Source organism: Scyliorhinus canicula, chromosome 1 (assembly GCF_902713615.1).
Source record: "Scyliorhinus canicula chromosome 1, sScyCan1.1, whole genome shotgun sequence".
Taxonomy (NCBI): Eukaryota; Metazoa; Chordata; class Chondrichthyes; order Carcharhiniformes; family Scyliorhinidae; genus Scyliorhinus; species Scyliorhinus canicula.
This window is the reverse complement of record NC_052146.1, coordinates 63,497,750-63,515,150: the sequence shown is the minus strand read 5'-3', so window position 1 is coordinate 63,515,150 and position 17,401 is coordinate 63,497,750. Positions and strand designations below refer to the sequence as shown.

General features: G+C 46.0%; 2 protein-coding genes across 3 annotated transcripts in view; both read left to right on the top strand.

Moving 5' to 3' along the window:
* The window catches only part of acads (acyl-CoA dehydrogenase short chain), a 239,708-nt gene that overhangs the window by 106,104 nt on the left and 116,203 nt on the right, over window positions 1-17,401 (top strand). The window lies entirely within an intron of this gene.
* Window positions 729-2,025, top strand: LOC119963077 (eyes absent homolog 4-like). Its single transcript, XM_038791651.1, has one exon. It carries the CDS (start codon window positions 1,282-1,284, stop codon window positions 1,756-1,758), a length of 477 nt encoding a protein of 158 aa, XP_038647579.1. The 5' UTR covers window positions 729-1,281; the 3' UTR covers window positions 1,759-2,025.

The following is a 17,401-nucleotide window of genomic DNA, read 5'->3' as shown; positions in this document are numbered from 1 at the left end:
TGTGGTTGTTGTAGGTCAATCATCTCAGTTCCAGGACATCACTGCAGAAGTAACTGTATAAGATGTTGGTTAGCACTGTTGCTTCACAGCTCCAGGGCCCCCAAAGCAGTTAGGGAATTAGGAATTAGGAGCAGAAGTCAGCAATTCAGCCCTTCGAGCCTGCTCCGCCATTCAATAAGATCATGGCTGATCTCTTCTTCATCTCAAATTCACCACCCACCTGTTGTCAATATCCATTTAACCCATTTTTAAAATCCAAAACATATCTATCTCCTTCTTGAAACCATTTAATGACTCAGATTCCACTGCACTATGGGGCAGCGAGTTCCACAAATTCACCACCCTCTGCGAGAAGTAGTTCCTCCTCATCTCAGTTCTAAATCTACCCCCTCTCAACATATATCTATGATCTCTGGTTCGAGATTGCCCTACAAGAGGGAACATTTGGTCTATGTTTACTTTATTATCCCTTTTAGTATTTTATATACCTTCATCAGATCCCCTCTCATCCTTCTAAACTCCCAGTGAGTATAAGCCCAAACTGTTCAATCTCACCTCATAGGTCAACCCTTTCATTTCTGGAATCAATCTGGTGAACCTCCTCTGAATTGCCTCCAACGCCACCACATTTCCGCGAAAACTGGCGGGCATTCCGGCAAAGGTTTGAAATCTTCCTGGTAGCAGCCGACCTACAAGACGTGGCCGATGCTGAAAAGACAGAGCTTCTGCTCACCATCGCCGGTGCCAGAGCAGAAGAAATCTTTAAAACATTCAACGTCACAAAAAAGCAACACAGGAGCAACTTCCAGGCAGTCCTCAACAAATTCGGCAAATACTGTGAGGAAAACACACTCCAACCAGCCAGAAAAGGTAAGAGAAACTTCAGTACTTACCACGAGGCCGAGATCCCGGAGCAGAGAACAATTCAGACTCCAGACGGGAGCATCAACAAACCAACACTGACTCAGGTGAAACAGACCAGACTCCAGATGGGGAGCAACCAAACGCCGACTCTGATTCATGTAAGCCAGACTTTACTCCAGACAGGAAGTGCCGCAACCTCAGTGACGGCACACTCAGGGTGACAGCAGATGCCACAATGACAGGAGATGGATCACTGGACATTACACTGGGTCAGTAATAACAAGCAGTGGCTACAGTCCAAGAGGAATACACCAATATTCACCACAGCTATATCCTTCCAAGCCATACCCACACATTTTTTCCACGCCAGCAGTTCAGCCAATGACAGCTTATGCTGGACAACCCTAGTATTCAGGAATGCAGCAGCCAGCAGTCTATGCAGCATATTCTCAAACAGGCCAGCACTACGGATTGCCCACGAATGGAATCGAGACCGAAGGAGGACTACTGCAAGCGCAATCTGTACTACAGACTGGATGCCTTAGTTACAGCCCAGGATTTGCTGCACCCCAGCCTGGCCAGACGGCGTATTCCTATCAGATGCAAGGTTCTAGTTTCACACCATCACCCGGTATTTATGCGAGCAGCAATTCTGTTTCCAATTCGACAAGCTTCAACAGTTCTCATCATGATCACCCTTCCTGCACAGCATTTGGCCAAAACCAGTATGTACAGTATTTTCCTACTTCAACACATGGCACATACATGACATCGAATTATACTGTTGATGGTACCTCTTCAACGCCGACACCTTATCAGCTACAAGATGCCATCCAACATCACCATCACAAACATCGAAAAAAGAAAGGGACTCCAAATCAGACAGCAAAGTGATTTGACCACTTCTTGTTCCTGTGGCACAGAGACGTTGATGGCGTTTATAACCAAGAGAGACATTTGACCATAATGATTGATGGTTTTTGGACTCACACAAATGATTTGGACTTATTGTTTCATCACTGTTCTCATGACTTGTATATACCTTAACTTATCTACCTTTTTTTTTGTTCAATTTTCTTAAAGTGTACAGAAAATGTATAACATAAAAAAGGGGGATGTGGTGATGTGCATCACTGTAAATACACAAGAGGTTAATCTAAATACATGTAGACTAGCTAGACACTAGAGGGAGCACCAGACACATGACACACATACACTCAACCAATAGAACAGTTAGATAGGACATGACCAATGGGCATTCACAATACACACAGAGGTGACACGACCACAGGAGGGCATTACACCAACCCATATATAAAGGACACCACACACATGATCTGCCTCTTTCCAATGGTGACAGGCAGTGAGTAGAGACACAGGGTTGATTCAATATCACTCCCCCCACATGGATTGTAGCAGACTGGTTAGTCAGTCTGGGTAGCTATAGTAGGATAAGCAGTAGTGTTGAACCCGAGTAATAGAAGTGTATATAGTTTAATAAACGTGTTGAAGATATCTCCATGTCTGAACCTTCCTTTGTCAAGTGCACCACACTTATGCCACACTTAGAGCATAACAAGACACTGGAGAGGAGTTTGCAAGAGCAAGTGGATGAGGGATTCTGGGAGGGAGGGTGTTGGAGGGAGTGGGGGAGTTGTTTGATGGTAACAAAAGGATGGGGAGGGCCAGGCCAGGCCAGAGGGCAGGGCCCAGGGTTGTGATGATGGCAGATTGGATGGGTAGGGGGGGTGGCGAGAGACCCCCGGTCAGTACAGTGACGTGGAACACGTGGGATCGGAGAATCCCGCCCATGGTAGATAAGGGAGCTTCTACGAATGTTATTCATATGAGGAGGGATTCTCCATTGTCCGACAGCGCGGACCACATGTGGTCACACAAATCGGGAACCCGATCGGGCTGCAGACTGTGTCCAGGGCTGCCACACTCGACTGGGAGTCGTGCCGCTGAGGGTGGGGGGTGGGGGAGCTTGCTGCGAGGGCTGGGGGTCTGTTGGAGGCTGGCCAGGGGGTGGGCTGTAGCGTCGCGGATGGCCGGCGCCATGTTGTCCGGCGCGACCGCTGCATGTCTTCAGCCGTGCCCATGTGTGGCCCGGGACCCAGCCATTCTCCAGCCGTTTTGGCGTGGGAGTTCTGAGTTCCAGTCGGCGGCGGTGCTCGCCCCTCACCGGTACCGGAATCGGTGAGGGCTTTGTGTCGATTTTTTTGACGTAAATCTCCCGCGATTCTCCATTCGAGCCGGCACTTCGCTGCAGGAACGGAGAATCCAGCCCAAGGCATTTGCGAAGGTTCAGTTACAGAGGCAGTCAGCAAAAAGTATTGCATGTAATTGGAGGGATCTACTGTCATAGGTAGAGTTTTGATAGCAGGTAAGAGATAGAGTTGGTGTAAAAGGTGTGTACTCCAATTGGCAGGATGTGACTAGTGATGTCCCCAGGGGTCAGTAGTAGAGCCTCAGCTATTCACTGTACTTATAAGTACAGCTTCAATGAAGGAATTATAACCATGTGGGTATAAAATTGGATGCAAGGTAAATGGTGCAGATTGGAGCAGAAAACTGAAAGGGACAGAGATTGACTGAGTGAGTAAGTGAATGAGCAAAACTGTGGCTTGGAGAGAAATTTGACCTTGTCTACTTTCCGTCAAAGAAATTTAGACCAGAGTATTTTCTAAATGGTGAGCAACTAGGGACTGTAAGCAGGCAAAATATTTACGGATCCCAAGTACAGAAATAACTAAGTGCCAGTGGACAGAATCACAGAATTATTATGGCGTGAAAAGAGATCATTTGTTCTCTCGTGCCTGCACTGAGTCTCCGAATAAGCAACTTAGCTAATGCCACTCCCCGTCTGTGCATCCTCTGCAGGTAGTCCCCACTCCTGATGGCAAGTGGACAGGTACAAAAAACAAACAGAAAGTTGGATTATATCTCAAGGGAACAGCAATACAAAGTGGATCTTGTGTTACAGTTATACAAAACTTTGGTGAAACCAGATTTAAAGTTCTACATTTGGTTCCAGGATTGACACCTCAGAGAGGATAAATTGTGTTTGAGAGCTATAGGGATAAAAAGGAAAAGAATGAGGAAATAGTTATATAGACTAGGTTTAAGTTCTCTTAAATATAGAAGTCTAAGGGACAATCCAGTTAAGCTGTTCTTAAGATTGTTAAAGGTTTGATAAGGTAGATAGAGAGCAACTATTTATTCTGATCGGAGAATCCAAAACAAAAGGGCGTAACCTTCAATTAGAGCCATCTTCCAGGGATGATGTCAGAAAGTACTTATTCATGGGCAGCAAGGTGGCGCAGTGGGTTATCCTTGTTGCCTCACGGCGCCGAGGTCCCAGGTTCGATCCCGGCTCCTGGGTCACTGTCCATGTGGAGTTTGCACATTCTCCCCGTGTTTGCGTGGGTTTCACCCCCACAGCCCACAAATGTGCAGGGTAGGTGGATTGGCCACGCTAAATTGCCCCTTAATTGGAAAAAAAGAATTGGGTACTCTAAATTTATTCTTTTAAAGTACTTATTCACATAAGTTATATTTCTGATGTGGGGCTCTCCTTAAAAAAGCTTGTTAACACTCGGTCAATTGAAAATTCAAACTGGGATTTATACATTTTTATTAGGCAAGGGTGTGAAGGATTTTGGGACCAACGTGGGTGGATCGGGGTGAGCTATAGATTAGTCAAGATCTAATTAAATGGTGGGACAGGCTAGAGGGAATGAGTGGCCTGCTTCTTTTCCTGTATTTCACTGGTGGGTGAATATTGAAAGTAACATTTGGGACCTTGAAAATTGCTCCTTGCTTTCCTGTGTGTGTGTGTGTGGGCCTAACAGTTGTGGACAGGATTGGACTTTGTAGTTATCATCCTGTTGTTAGATATTTCGAACAAAGCACTCACGTGAATGGTGAGGGACTGAAGGGCAACAAAGAATTGGACCTGGCTCCCTGGCGCTGCAAGGCAGCAGTGGTTACCATTGTGCCACCATGCCACTAAACTGAAGCTGATCCCTACATTGAACTTTCAGGGTTTCCGATCAAAGAGACAAATTAATTTTGCATTTATTTGCTGTATTTTCAATAGAATTTGTGTGAGAATAACTTCATTTACCCACCAAATAAAAGCTAAGGTCTAAAAGAACAGCTTCAAGGCTGAGCCATTTGTGGTAATTTTATAGGTCATAATTTCATGAAGGCATTTGGTGTTTCTGAAAGCTTAATTTTTAAAATTTTTTTTTTTTTTCTAAAGGCTTTCTTTGTACTGCTGCGTTTGCTTCCATTATTACTTGGTTTCCAAAATGACTCCGTTGCCTAGTAGCATGAAGACCCTCCTGGTGGAGGTTCACTTTCACTGTTTGGTGTAAGGCTATAGTATAAACAAGCATTCACAGAGCACTTTCCAGGCTGCAGGACTTTGATTTGGAGCCATGGAATACAAACAACTTGCTTCCTAGCAGGATTCAGCATGCAGCTACTCAGTAAATGTATCTGCAATCTCTGGAAACATAAATCAGGGAAATTCAGTATCGTATTAGAGAGATTAAGCATTTCGTACAACGTGTGTCTACTCTTTTTTTTCACTCTTTTGTAGTTTCAGTAAATTGATTTAAATATCAGTGTTGGTCGTGGTGAATTACTTTTATTACTGGGTTGTTAACGTCTCCTTTTACAGCTTGGGTCACTGTCTGTGCGGAGTCTGCACGTTCTCCCTGTGTCTGTGTGGATTTCCTCCGGGTGCTCCGGTTTCCTCCCATAAGTCCTGAAAGATGAGTTTGTTAGATGAATTGGACATTCTGAATTCTCCCTCTGTACCCGAACAGGCGCCGGAATGTGGCGACTAGGGGATTTTCACAGTAACATCATTGCAGTGTTAATGTAAGCCTACTTAGAACATAGAACATAAGAACTAGGAGCAAGAGTAGGCCATCTGGCCCCTCGAGCCTGCTCCGCCATTCAGTGAGATCATGGCTGATCTTTTGTGGACTCAGCTCCACTTTCCGGCCCGAACACTATAACCCTTAATCCCTTTATTCTTCAAAAAACTATCTATCTTTACCTTAAAAACATGTAATGAAGGAGCCTCAACTGCTTCACTGGGCAAGGAATTCCATAGATTCACAACCCTTTAGGTGAAGAAGTTCCTCCTAAACTCAGTCCTAAATCTACTTCCCCTTATTTTGAGGCTATGTCCCCTAGTTCTGCTTTCACCCGCCAGTGGAAACAACCTGCCCGCATCTATCCTATCTATTCCCTTCATAATTTTAAATGTTTCTATAAGATCCCCCCTCATACTTCTAAATTCCAATGAGTACAGTCCCAGTCTACTCAACCTCTCCTCATAATCCAACCCCTTCAGCTCTGGGATTAATCTAGTGAATCTCCTCTGCACACCCTCCAGTGCTAGTATGTCCTTTCTCAAGTAAGGAGACCAAAACTGATCACAATACTCCAGGTGTGGCCTCACTAACACCTTATACAATTGCAACATAACCTCCCTAGTCTTAAACTCCATCCCTCTAGCAATGAAGGACAAAATTCCATTTGCCTTCTTAATCACCTGTTGCACCTGTAAACCAACTTTCCGTGACTCATGCACTAGCATACCCAGGTCTCTCTGCACAGCGGCATGCTTTAATATTTCATCGTTTAAATAATAATCCCGTTTGCTATTATTCCTACCAAAATGGATAACCTCACATTTGTCAACATTGTATTCCATCTGCCAGACCCTAGCCCATTCACTTAACCTAACCTAACCTTAGACCTATGAGGGGCCTCACGGTAGCATGGTGGTTAGCATCAATGCTTCACAGCTCCAGGGTCCCAGGTTCGATTCCCGGCTGGGTCACTGTCTGTGTGGAGTCTGCACGTCATCCCCGTGTGCGCGTGGGTTTCCTCCGGGTGCTCCGGTTTCCTCCCACAGTCCAAAGATGTGCGGGTTAGGTGGATTGGCCATGCTAAATTGCCCGTAGTGTAAGGTTAATGGGGGGATTGTTGGGTTACGGGTATACGGGTTACGTGGGTTTAAGTGGGGTGATCATTGTTCGGCACAACATCGAGGGCCGAAGGGCCTGTTCTGTGCTGTACTGTTCTATGTTCTATGTTCTATCCAAATCCCTCTGCAGACTTCCAGTATCCTCTCCACTTTTCGCTTTACCACTCATCTTAGTGTCATCTGCAAACTTGGACACATTGCCCTTGGTCCCCAACTCCAAATCATCTATGTAAATTGTGAACAATTGTGGGCCCAACACGGATCCCTGAGGGACACCACTAGCTACTGATTGCCAACCAGAGAAACACCCATTAATCCCCACTCTTTGCTTTCTATTAATTAACCAATCCTCTATCCATGCTACTACATTACCCTTAATGCCATGCATCTTTATCTTCTGCAGCAACCTTTTGTGTGGCACCTTGTCAAAGGCTTTCTGGAAATCCAGATATACCACATCCATTGGCTCCCCGTTATCTACTGCACTGGTAATGTCCTCAAAAAATTCCACTAAATTAGTTAGGTACGACCTGCCCTTTATGAACCCATGCTGCGTCGGCCCAATGGGACAATTTCTATCCCGATGCCTCGCTATTTCTTCCTTGATGATAGATTCCAGCATCTTCCCTACTACCGAAGTTAAGCTCACTGGCCTATAATTTCCTGCTCTCTGCCTACCTCCTTTTTTAAACAGTGGTGTCACATTTGCTAATTACCAATCCACCGGGACCACCCCAGAGTCTAGTGAATTTTGGTAAATCATCATTAGTGCATCTGCAATTTCCCGAGCCATTTCTTTTAGCACTCTGGGATGCATTCCATCAGGGTCAGGAGACTTGTCTATCTTTAGCCCCATTAGCTTGCCCATCACTACCTCCTTAGTAATAACAATCCTCTCAAGTTCCTCACCTGCCATAGCCTCATTTCTATCAGTCGCTGGCATTTTATTTGTGTCTTCCACTGTGAAGATCGACCCAAAAAACCTGTTCAGTTCCTCAGCCATTTCCTCATCTCCCATTATTAAAACTCCCTTCTCATCCTCTAAAGGACCAATATTTACCTTAGCCACTCTTTTTTGTTTTATATATTTGTAAAAACTTTTGCTGTCTGTTTTTATATTCTGAGCAAGTTTACTCTCATACTCTATCTTACTCTTCTTTATAGCTTTTTTAGTAGCTTTCTGTTGCCCCCTAAAGATTTCCCAGTCCTCTAGTCTCCCACGAATCTTTGCCACTTTATATGCTTTTTCCTTCAATTTGATACTCTCCCTTATTTCCTTAGATCGATTCACGGTCGATTTTCCCTCTTTCTACCGTCCTTTCTTTTTGTTGGTATAAACCTTTGCTGAGCACTGTGAAAAATCGCTTGGAAGGTTCTCCACTGTTCCTCAACTGTTCCACCATAAAGTTTTTGCTCCCAGTCTACCTTAGCTAGTTCTTCTCTCATCCCATTGTAATCTCCTTTGTTTAAACACAAAACACTAGTATTTGATTTTACTTTCTCACCCTCCATCTGTATTTTAAATTCCACCATATTGTGATCGCTCCTTCCGAGAGGATCCCTAACTATGAGATCATGAATCAATCCTGTCTCATTACACAGGACAAGATCTAGGACCGCTTGTTCCCTCGTAGGTTCCATTACATACTGTTCTAGGAAACTATCGCGGATACATTCTATAAACTCATCCTCAAGGTTGCCTTGACCGGCCTGGTTAAACCAATCGACATGTAAATTAAAATCCCCCATGATAACTGCTGTACCATTACTACATGCATCAATTATTTCTTTGTTTATTGCCTGCCCCACCATAACGTTACTATTTGGTGGCCGATAGACTACTCCTATCAGTGACTTTTTCGCCTTACTATTCCTGATTTCCACCCAAATCAATTCAACCTTATCCTCCATAGCACCGATATGATCCCTTACTATTGCCCGGATGTCATCCTTAAATAACAGAGCAACACCACCTCCCTTACCATCCACTCTGTCCTTCCAAATAGTTTGATACCCTCGGATATTTAACTCCCAGTCGTGACCATCCTTTAACCATGTTTCAGTAATGGCCACTAAATCATAGTCATTCACGATGATTTGTGCCATCAACTCATTTACTTTATTCCGAATACTACGAGCATTCAGGTAAAGTACACCTATGTTGGTTTTTTTACCTCTGTTTTGAATCTTAACATCTCCAGTTTTAGTCCTTTTAGTATTACTGGGCCTATTCACTGAGCTCCCCTCAGTCACTGTACCTTGTGCTGTCGCCCTTTTTGATTTTTGACTATGTCTTCTCTGCCTTGCACTTTCCACCTTACTTCCTTTTGCTTCTGTCCCTGTTTTACTGCCTTCCAACTTCCTGCATCGGTTCCCATCCCCCTGCCACATTAGTTTAAACTCTCCCCAACAGCTCTAGCAAACACCCCCACTAGGACATCGGTTCCAGTCCTGCCCAGGTGCAGACCGTCCGGTTTGTACTGGTCCCACCTCCCCCAGAACCTGTCCCAATGCCCCAGGAATTTGAATCCCTCCCTCTTGCACCATCTCTCGAGCCACGCATTCATCCTATCTATCCTGACATTCCTACTCTGACAAGCTCGTGGCACTGGTAGCAATCCTGAGATTACTACCTTTGAGGTCCTACTTTTTAGTTTATCTCCTAATTCCCTGAATTCCGCTTGTAGGACCTCATCCCGTTTTTTACCCATATCGTTGGTGCCTATGTGCACCACGACAGCTGGCTGTTCACCCTCCCCCCCCAGAATGTTCTGCAGCCGCTCCGAGACATCCTTGACCCTTGCACCAGGGAGGCAACATACCATCCTGGAGTCTCAATTGCGTCCACAGAACCGCCTGTCTATTCCCCTTACGATCGAGTCCCCTATCACTATAGCCCTGCCATTTTTCTTCCTGCCCTGCTGTGCAGCAGAGCCAGCCACGGTGCCATGAACCTTGCTGCTGCTGCCTTCCCCTAGTGAGCCATCTCCCTCAACAGTATCCAAAGCGGTATATCTGCTTTGCAGGGAGATGACCGCAGGGGACACCTGCACTGCCTTCCTACTCTTGCTCTGTCTTTTGGTCACCCATTTTCTATCTCCCTCAGTAAGCTTCACCTGCGGTGTGACCAACTCGCTAAACGTGCTATCCACGACCTCCTCAGCATCGCGGATGCTCCAAAGTGAGTCCATCCACAGCTCCAGAGCCGTCAAGCGGTCTAACAAGAGCTGCAACTGAACACACTTCTTGCACGTGAAGGAGCCAGGGACAGTGGACGTGTCCCTGAGCTCCCACATCGCACACGAGGAGCATGACACGGGTCTGGGATCTCCTGCCATGTCTTAAACCTTAGGTAAACTTAAACAACTACAATTTCAAAGTAAAAATAAATAAATTAGACAATGAAAAGAAAAAGAGAAACTACTTACCAGTCACTTACTAGGGTTAAAAAGCACCTCCGAAAAAGCACCTTCTCTCACTCTGCACCGAATTACCTCACTGCACCAAATTACCAAGGTCCAACTTCCCACTCTGGATTTGCCTCACTCCGGATGTGTCTCCTTGAAAAGCGCAAGCTTACTGAGTACGCTTTCTGTCTGTCTTTTATGCAGACCTCAGCTAATCGATGACTCAAAAAATACTTGTGACACTAATGAAGATTATGTATATATTATATTTTACAGCATTTAGGGCAGCACGGTGGCCAAGTGGTTAGCACAACCGCCTCACGGCGCTGAGGTCCCAGGTTCGATCCCGGCTCTGGTCACTGTCTGTGTGGAGTTTGCACATTCTCCCCGTGTCTGCGTGGGTTTCGCCCCCACAACCCAAAAATGTGCAGAGTAGGTGGCTTGGCCACGCTAAATTGCCCCTTAATTGGAAAAAATAATTGGGTAATCTAAATTTATAAAAAAAAAAATTAAAAAAATATTTTACAGCATTTGTAGTTTTGTAAGCTGCTGGAACTAAATTAATTCACATCAAATTTCTTTTGTGTCTTTTTTTTACTTGGAGTTTCTGATCTGACATTTTCATTCCTCACGTGTTTGTTATTCTCAGATTCTAGGCGTCAACACATCTGAGTCATGCATTGTTCACAGTATGCAGGCTCCAGGACATTTTTCTTGCTGTGATGTCAAACAATTCCTACGTTTCGCACACTCTTTTTTTTAAATTTAAAAAGTCATGGGTAGAACTTTAAGGATGGTGAGCAATCGCTGTTTGCCATCCCAAGAGTCGACGTCTTATGCACAGTCTCTGACTCTCAAACTCCTACTGCCATTTAACGCTCATTTCAGCCCTTGGAAGGAAGTCTCGCTCATTGACGGACAGCTGATCAACCCTGCCAGGCACAGTAGTGCAGTGGCCACAAGCGATACTGCAACGCTCTGTCTGCAGGGGTGGGCGGAATCACATCCGTTCAATTTAACGCTCTCCCTGCCTTAGGGGGAAATTTAAATTCTGCCCATAAAGGGCACGTTGTTTTTTTAAAACGTTTTTTTATTGTGCTGAGATACATAAAGCCGAATCCCAATATTGAAGTTCTTATTTAAGTCCCGGAGGTCTCGTGGGCAGGAAGGTAGGGATGACCGGGGGGGGGGTTGTTGGACATGGGGCAATCATGGCATCGGCGGGGAGGGGTCCCAGAGCTCCAGGGTGGGTCGGAGAATCCCCGGGGGGCGGCGCGAATCCGGCGTATTCTTCGGCGCCATTTTTCGGGTGGTGGCGGGGTTCACGCCACGCCGGTCGGGGGCCGTTGGCAGCGCCCCCCCCCCGGCAATTCTCCGGGTCCCGATGGGCTGAGCGGCCATCCGTCTTTGGCCAGTCCCGCCAGCGTGGGTTGCATATGGTCCCACACGGCGGGACCTGGCAGGTAAGTTGGACGCGGGGGGAACCGACCCCCGGGGGGGGCCCCCACGGTGGCCTGGCCCACGATTGGGGCCCACCGATCTGCGGGCGGACCTATGCCGTGGGGGCACTCCTTCCTTCCACGCCGGCCCCTTCAGGGCTCCGCCATGGCCCGCGCGGAGAAGAAAACATCCGCGCATGTGCCAAAACACGCTGGCTGTTCCACGCATGCCCAGCGTACTCGCGCAGTCCCTTCGGCGCCGGCTGGAGCGGCGCCAACCCCTCTGCCGTCAACCCAGCCTCCAAAACAGGTGAGAATTCCTCACCCTGGGGCCCCATGACGCCGGAGTCATTGTCCCCAGTTTCCCGCCGGCGTGGGGACTAAGTCCCTGGAAAGGAGCATCCCGGCCCCAATGTCCTGTCATGGCAGGTGCCCCAATTCTGAGGGAGCCTTCAAATGAGAAGCCCCACTGCCACCCCCCACCCACCACCCACCCTCCCCATTTTCTGCCCGAGATGGGGAACAATTTAAATATCACTTTCCCACCCTACTCAAAATTGAGGCTGGGCAGAATAAGACCATATGGCGGCCATTTAAGGGCTTTAATAAAGAATGGGCATGATTCCCGCCTGAGGCCCTGTCCACCCAAGCGTGAAATCATCTGGCGGGCGGGTTCCTGCGGTGGGGGGGGGATCCCATCCGTTCAATTTTACGCTCTCCCCGCCTTGGGGGGAAATTTTAATTCTACCCACATTTTAAAAAAAAGTTTATTTCTTGTGTCGAGCATACATAAAGCCTAATCCCAATATTGAAGTTCTTATTTAAGGTAGACAAATATGCTTTCATGCAAATTTATCTTATTCTCTTATCGCAGCACGGTAGCACAAGTGGATAGCACTGTGGCTTCACAGCGCCAGAGTCCCACGTTCGATTCCCCGCTGGGTCTCTGTCTGTGCGGAGTCCGCACGTTCTCCCTGTGTCTGCGGGGTTTCCTCCGGGTGCTCCAGTTTCCTCCCACAGTCCAAAGACGTGCAGGTTAGGTGGATTGGCCATGTCAAATTGTCCTTAGTGACGAAAAAGGTTAGGAGGGGTTATTGGGTTACGGTGATAGGGTGGAAGCGAGGGCTTAAGTGGGTCGGTGCAGACTCGATGGGCCAAATGGCCTCCTTCTGCACTGTATGTTCTATGTTTAAACTTCAACATGGAATTACAGAGGTGTTCAGTGCAATGTTAGTATCACGTTGTGTTGCTGTCTGCATGTATAAAATACTGATGCGTAATGCAGAGATTATTTCTGTTTGCAGAGATATACATTTCCAATTTGATTATATTTAACTAATGTTGTAAAGCTGTAGTATTCCATTAAGTACTACGGGCCAGAATATCCATCGAGTGACAAACATGGTCAGATTGCCACTCCACTTTGATTTACTTATACTGAAATGAATCTGCACCTTTCTCACCCAACCTTTTGACTCGGTCCGGCTGAGAATCGCGTAGTGCAGGAATCCTCTTAGTTGAGTGCAGCAGAGTCAGTGAAAAGAGTATCATGCCCCCATTTTACAGCACTAGCTGTTGTAAAGCAGGTAGGTCTAAAGGTCCAGACACTTTGAGAGGTCAGGGAGAAGGTAAGTGGTTAGGGTGTGGGAGGGGAAGGGAGTAGGTCAGGTGGTCAGTGGGGTGGTTGGATGGTTAATGGTGGCTGTAGGTTGATTAGTTGGGGGGGGGGGTGTCGGGTGGCCTGTTGTAGGGTGGGCATGGGGGGTTTGGGGGGGGTAGTAATGGAATGAGATGAGGGATTAATTGGGGTGGTGGGGGTGTTGGGAGGCAGTCGGGTGGTTGGGGCTTGGAGGGTGTTTGAGGGGTAGTCAGGGCAGTAGTCAGGGGGGCTGTTTGGAGGGCAGTCTTGGGGTTGGAAAATATTTGGGGGCATAATCCAGGATTCAAAATTCAATGTTACTCTCAACTCCAAAAACCAAAACTGGAATGTTAATTTTCACATACTGAGCTAGCTAGCTGAAAAGCTAAAACCAAAATGTCACCCAGAAACACCAGAACCTAGATATTTTCTGTTCTTCACTAAATGTGACTGACTTCTATATAATATCAAAAGGTCCACCTTACTCCATGCTTCAGCCAATAAATCGCCATACTCTGCAATTGAATCTCGTTCCACTTCAGTCATGTCAGCAAGCATCTCGAGAAAGGTTTCCGGCAAGCCTTTCTCTTTGAGTGTTCTTGCCAATTGGAGCTTCTATTTGCTTGCCCCCACCTTATTGTCCACTCCTTTGTTCATAGAATCATAGAATTTACAATGCAGAAGGAGGCCATTCCGCCCATCGAATCTGCAACGGCCCTTGGAAAGAGCACCCTGCTTAAGCCCACATCTCCACCCTATCCCCATAACACGGTAACCCCACCTCGCCTTTTTGGACACTGAGGGACAGTTTAGCATGGCCAATCCACCTAAGCTGCACATCTTTGGACTGTGGGAGGAAACCGGAGCACCCAGAGGAAATCCACGCAGACACGGGGAGAACGTGCAGACGCCGCACAGACAGCCACCTGAAGCCGGAATCGAACCTGGAAATGTGAGGCAGCAGTGCTAACCACTGTTGCCACCATGACGCACCTTATAAAGTATGCAGAGACATATATAAACATGCGCTCCTTGGAAATGCAGGCAGTAAACATGCAGTAAAGAAAGAGGGTTGGGTGGGGTTGATTTTTTTTTGAGTGAAAATAAATGTGGAATTTGGGTAGCCGTGCCGGAGTTAAAAATAATGCACTCTGTGCTGCAGGTTTTTTGCTTTCTCTTCTCAGCCCTTGTATAATATTTTATGTGCATTTATCTATCTTTTAAGTGGTTTTTCAAAATTTACTTTAATCTATTTTTTCTGGCATGATGCTTGCTTCATTGGAATTAAATTTAATTGGAATAACACTGTACGATTTCATTTCCTTACTTTCCATTGCCGTTTAAACTTTCAGACACTATCTTGTCTGGTTCCCGTTATTCCCTCGGAACAACCCTACATATTCCCACTCTTCAGGTGGTCTCCCTTAATAATTCAGTGTTCGTTTTATAATGATGAACCTTCATAAAAACATTGGAAATTCCTACCCCATGAATTTCCATTCCCTTTGCCTTACATCCAGTTTGCCTCCTGTCCTTGAGCCACATTGACACTGGCTGATTGGCCAACTCAATCACTCACTCTTTCATCAGCCACCAGACTCTACTGCTGTGAAAACAAAATTTAAGGATTAGCGCAATGAGAGCATCGGCTTGTGATCATAGATTTCTCACCCTGATTGTCACGCGACAGAATCTGGTGATGTGATTAGTATTCCTAGATGTGTAAGTGTGCAAAAGAAACACCGGAGGACTGACAAATATAAAAATACAGCAAGGTCATCTAGACTTATATATTTACACCTGGGGTGGGCAAAGAAGAACAAAGAAAATTACAGCACAGGAACAGGCCCTTCGGCCCTCCCAGCCTGCGCCGATCCAGATCCTTTATCTAAACCTGTCGCCTATTTTCCAAGGTCTACTTCCCTCTGTTCCCGCCCGTTCATATATCTGTCTAGATGCATCTTAAATGATGCTATCGTGCCCGCCTCTACCACCTCCGCTGGCAAAGCGTTCTAGGCACCCACCACTCTCTGCGTAAAAAACTTTCCACGCACATCTCCCTTAAACTTTCCCCCTCTCACCTTGAAATTGTGACCCCTTGTAATTGACACCCCCACTCTTGGAAAAAGCTTGTTGCTATCCACCCTGTCCATACCTCTCATCATTTTGTAAACCTCAATCAGGTCCCCCCTCAACCTCCGTCTTTCCAACAAAAACAATCCTAATCTACTCAACCTTTCTTCATAGCTAGCACCTTCCATACCAGGCAACATCCTGGTGAACCTCCTCTGCACCCTCTCTAAAGCATCCACATCCTTCTAGTAATGTGGCGACCAGAACTGCACGTAGTATTCCAAATATGGCCTAACCAAAGTCATATACAACTGTAACATGACCTGCCGACTCTTGTACTCAATACCCTGTCCAGTGAAGGCAAGCATGCTGCATGCCTTCTTGACCACTCTATCAACCTGCGTTGCCACCTTCAAGGTACAATGGACCTGAACTCCCAGATCTCTCTGTACATCAATTTTCCCTAGGACTCTTCCATTGACCGTATAGTCCACTCTTGAATTAGATCTTCCAAAATGCATCACCTCGCATTTGCCTGGATTGAACTCCATCTGCCATTTCTCTGCCCAACTCTCCAATCTATCTATATTTTGCTGTATTCTCTGACAGTCCTCCTCGCTATCTGCAACTCCACCAATCTTAGTATCATCTGCAAACTTGCTAATCAGACCACCTATATCTTCCTCCAGGTCTTGCATTGTGGGCAGGCGGGTGGCCCTCCGATGGACTTTGGGGCAACTCCCTTAAAGAGTTACCCCTTGGTCCACCACAAAGTCCACCGCATCAGGTATACGCTTGTCAGGACCTGCACCAATTCTCACCCACGTAATCGCTGGGCCAGGGAATCATGAGAGCCCGGAGAATATGGTGCCCGCCCTGTTAATAGGATGCAAATGGGTCTTAAAGACCATTTGCGTCCTCCCCCAACGCCAGCATGGGGCCGGAGCATTGGAAATGGATTGGTGGCGATCCCATTTTTCCCCCGACACTGGATTCTCCGCCGCATCGGGATCTCTGCTACTGGCGGCGCACGGCAGAGAATCCAGCCTTTGACTTTGGTGGTTGAGAAGTTTCTAGAAATGATAATTTGGGAGAAAATTGATAGTCACTTGGGCAATCGCAGCTTATTGGAAAGCTAGCACAGATCTGTTAAGGAAAAATTATGTTTAATTAACTTTTTGGAGATTTTGATGAGGTAACACAGTAGGTTCATGACGGTAACGCTAGTGTACATGAACTTCCAGAAGGCATTTGATAAAGTGCTGCACAGCAGACTTGTCAGCAAAGTTATAGCTCATGGAATAAAAGGGACAGTAGCAACGTGAATGCGAATTTGTTGAGTGAACGGAGAGTTAATGAATGTTTTTCAGATCGGAGGAAGGCTCGTAGTGGAGTTCCCCAGCAGTCAATGTTATTTCTGGTTAATTTTCCCGATAACGGTTTGGATGGTTGAACACAATCTACAACAGGATAAGGTGTATAGCTTATAACATTCGTTTCCAATGTTGTGTGAAAAAGTATTCATTAAAAATTTAGGAAATAATTCCAAACTGCATTTTATTTTCAATAACCGCTGTCTTTGCAGGATTAAAATGCCCTTGAGAAGCAAAGACCTGTAAGATTTGAAGCAGCAAAACAGCTAAACTATTGGCCTTCAGCCAATCCCATCTGAGATTTTACAAAGCTCAAAACCCTGTACTGTATTTCAGCTGCATTTATTAATATATTCTTTACTGAAGTGAGTAAATATCATTTGCCATTATTAGTAATCTAACACACAAGTACATAATTCAATATTGACAGCAAGTCTGCTTATCACATTATAAGCATTTCTAAGAAAGTTCCTGAAATTATTGACGTATGGAGAGTAGTACTAATCCTTAGGATTCAGGCAGCATATTAATAATGATCATTGTCCAGAGTTACTATACAGCATCCTTTCTTTTGAAAGTACTCCATTTTTAAA

What these genes read in the sequence shown, in the direction of transcription:
- LOC119963077 (XM_038791651.1), top strand. Translation starts at nt 1,282, where the DNA reads ATGCAGCAGCCAGCAGTCTATGCAGCATATTCTCAAACAGGCCAGCAC.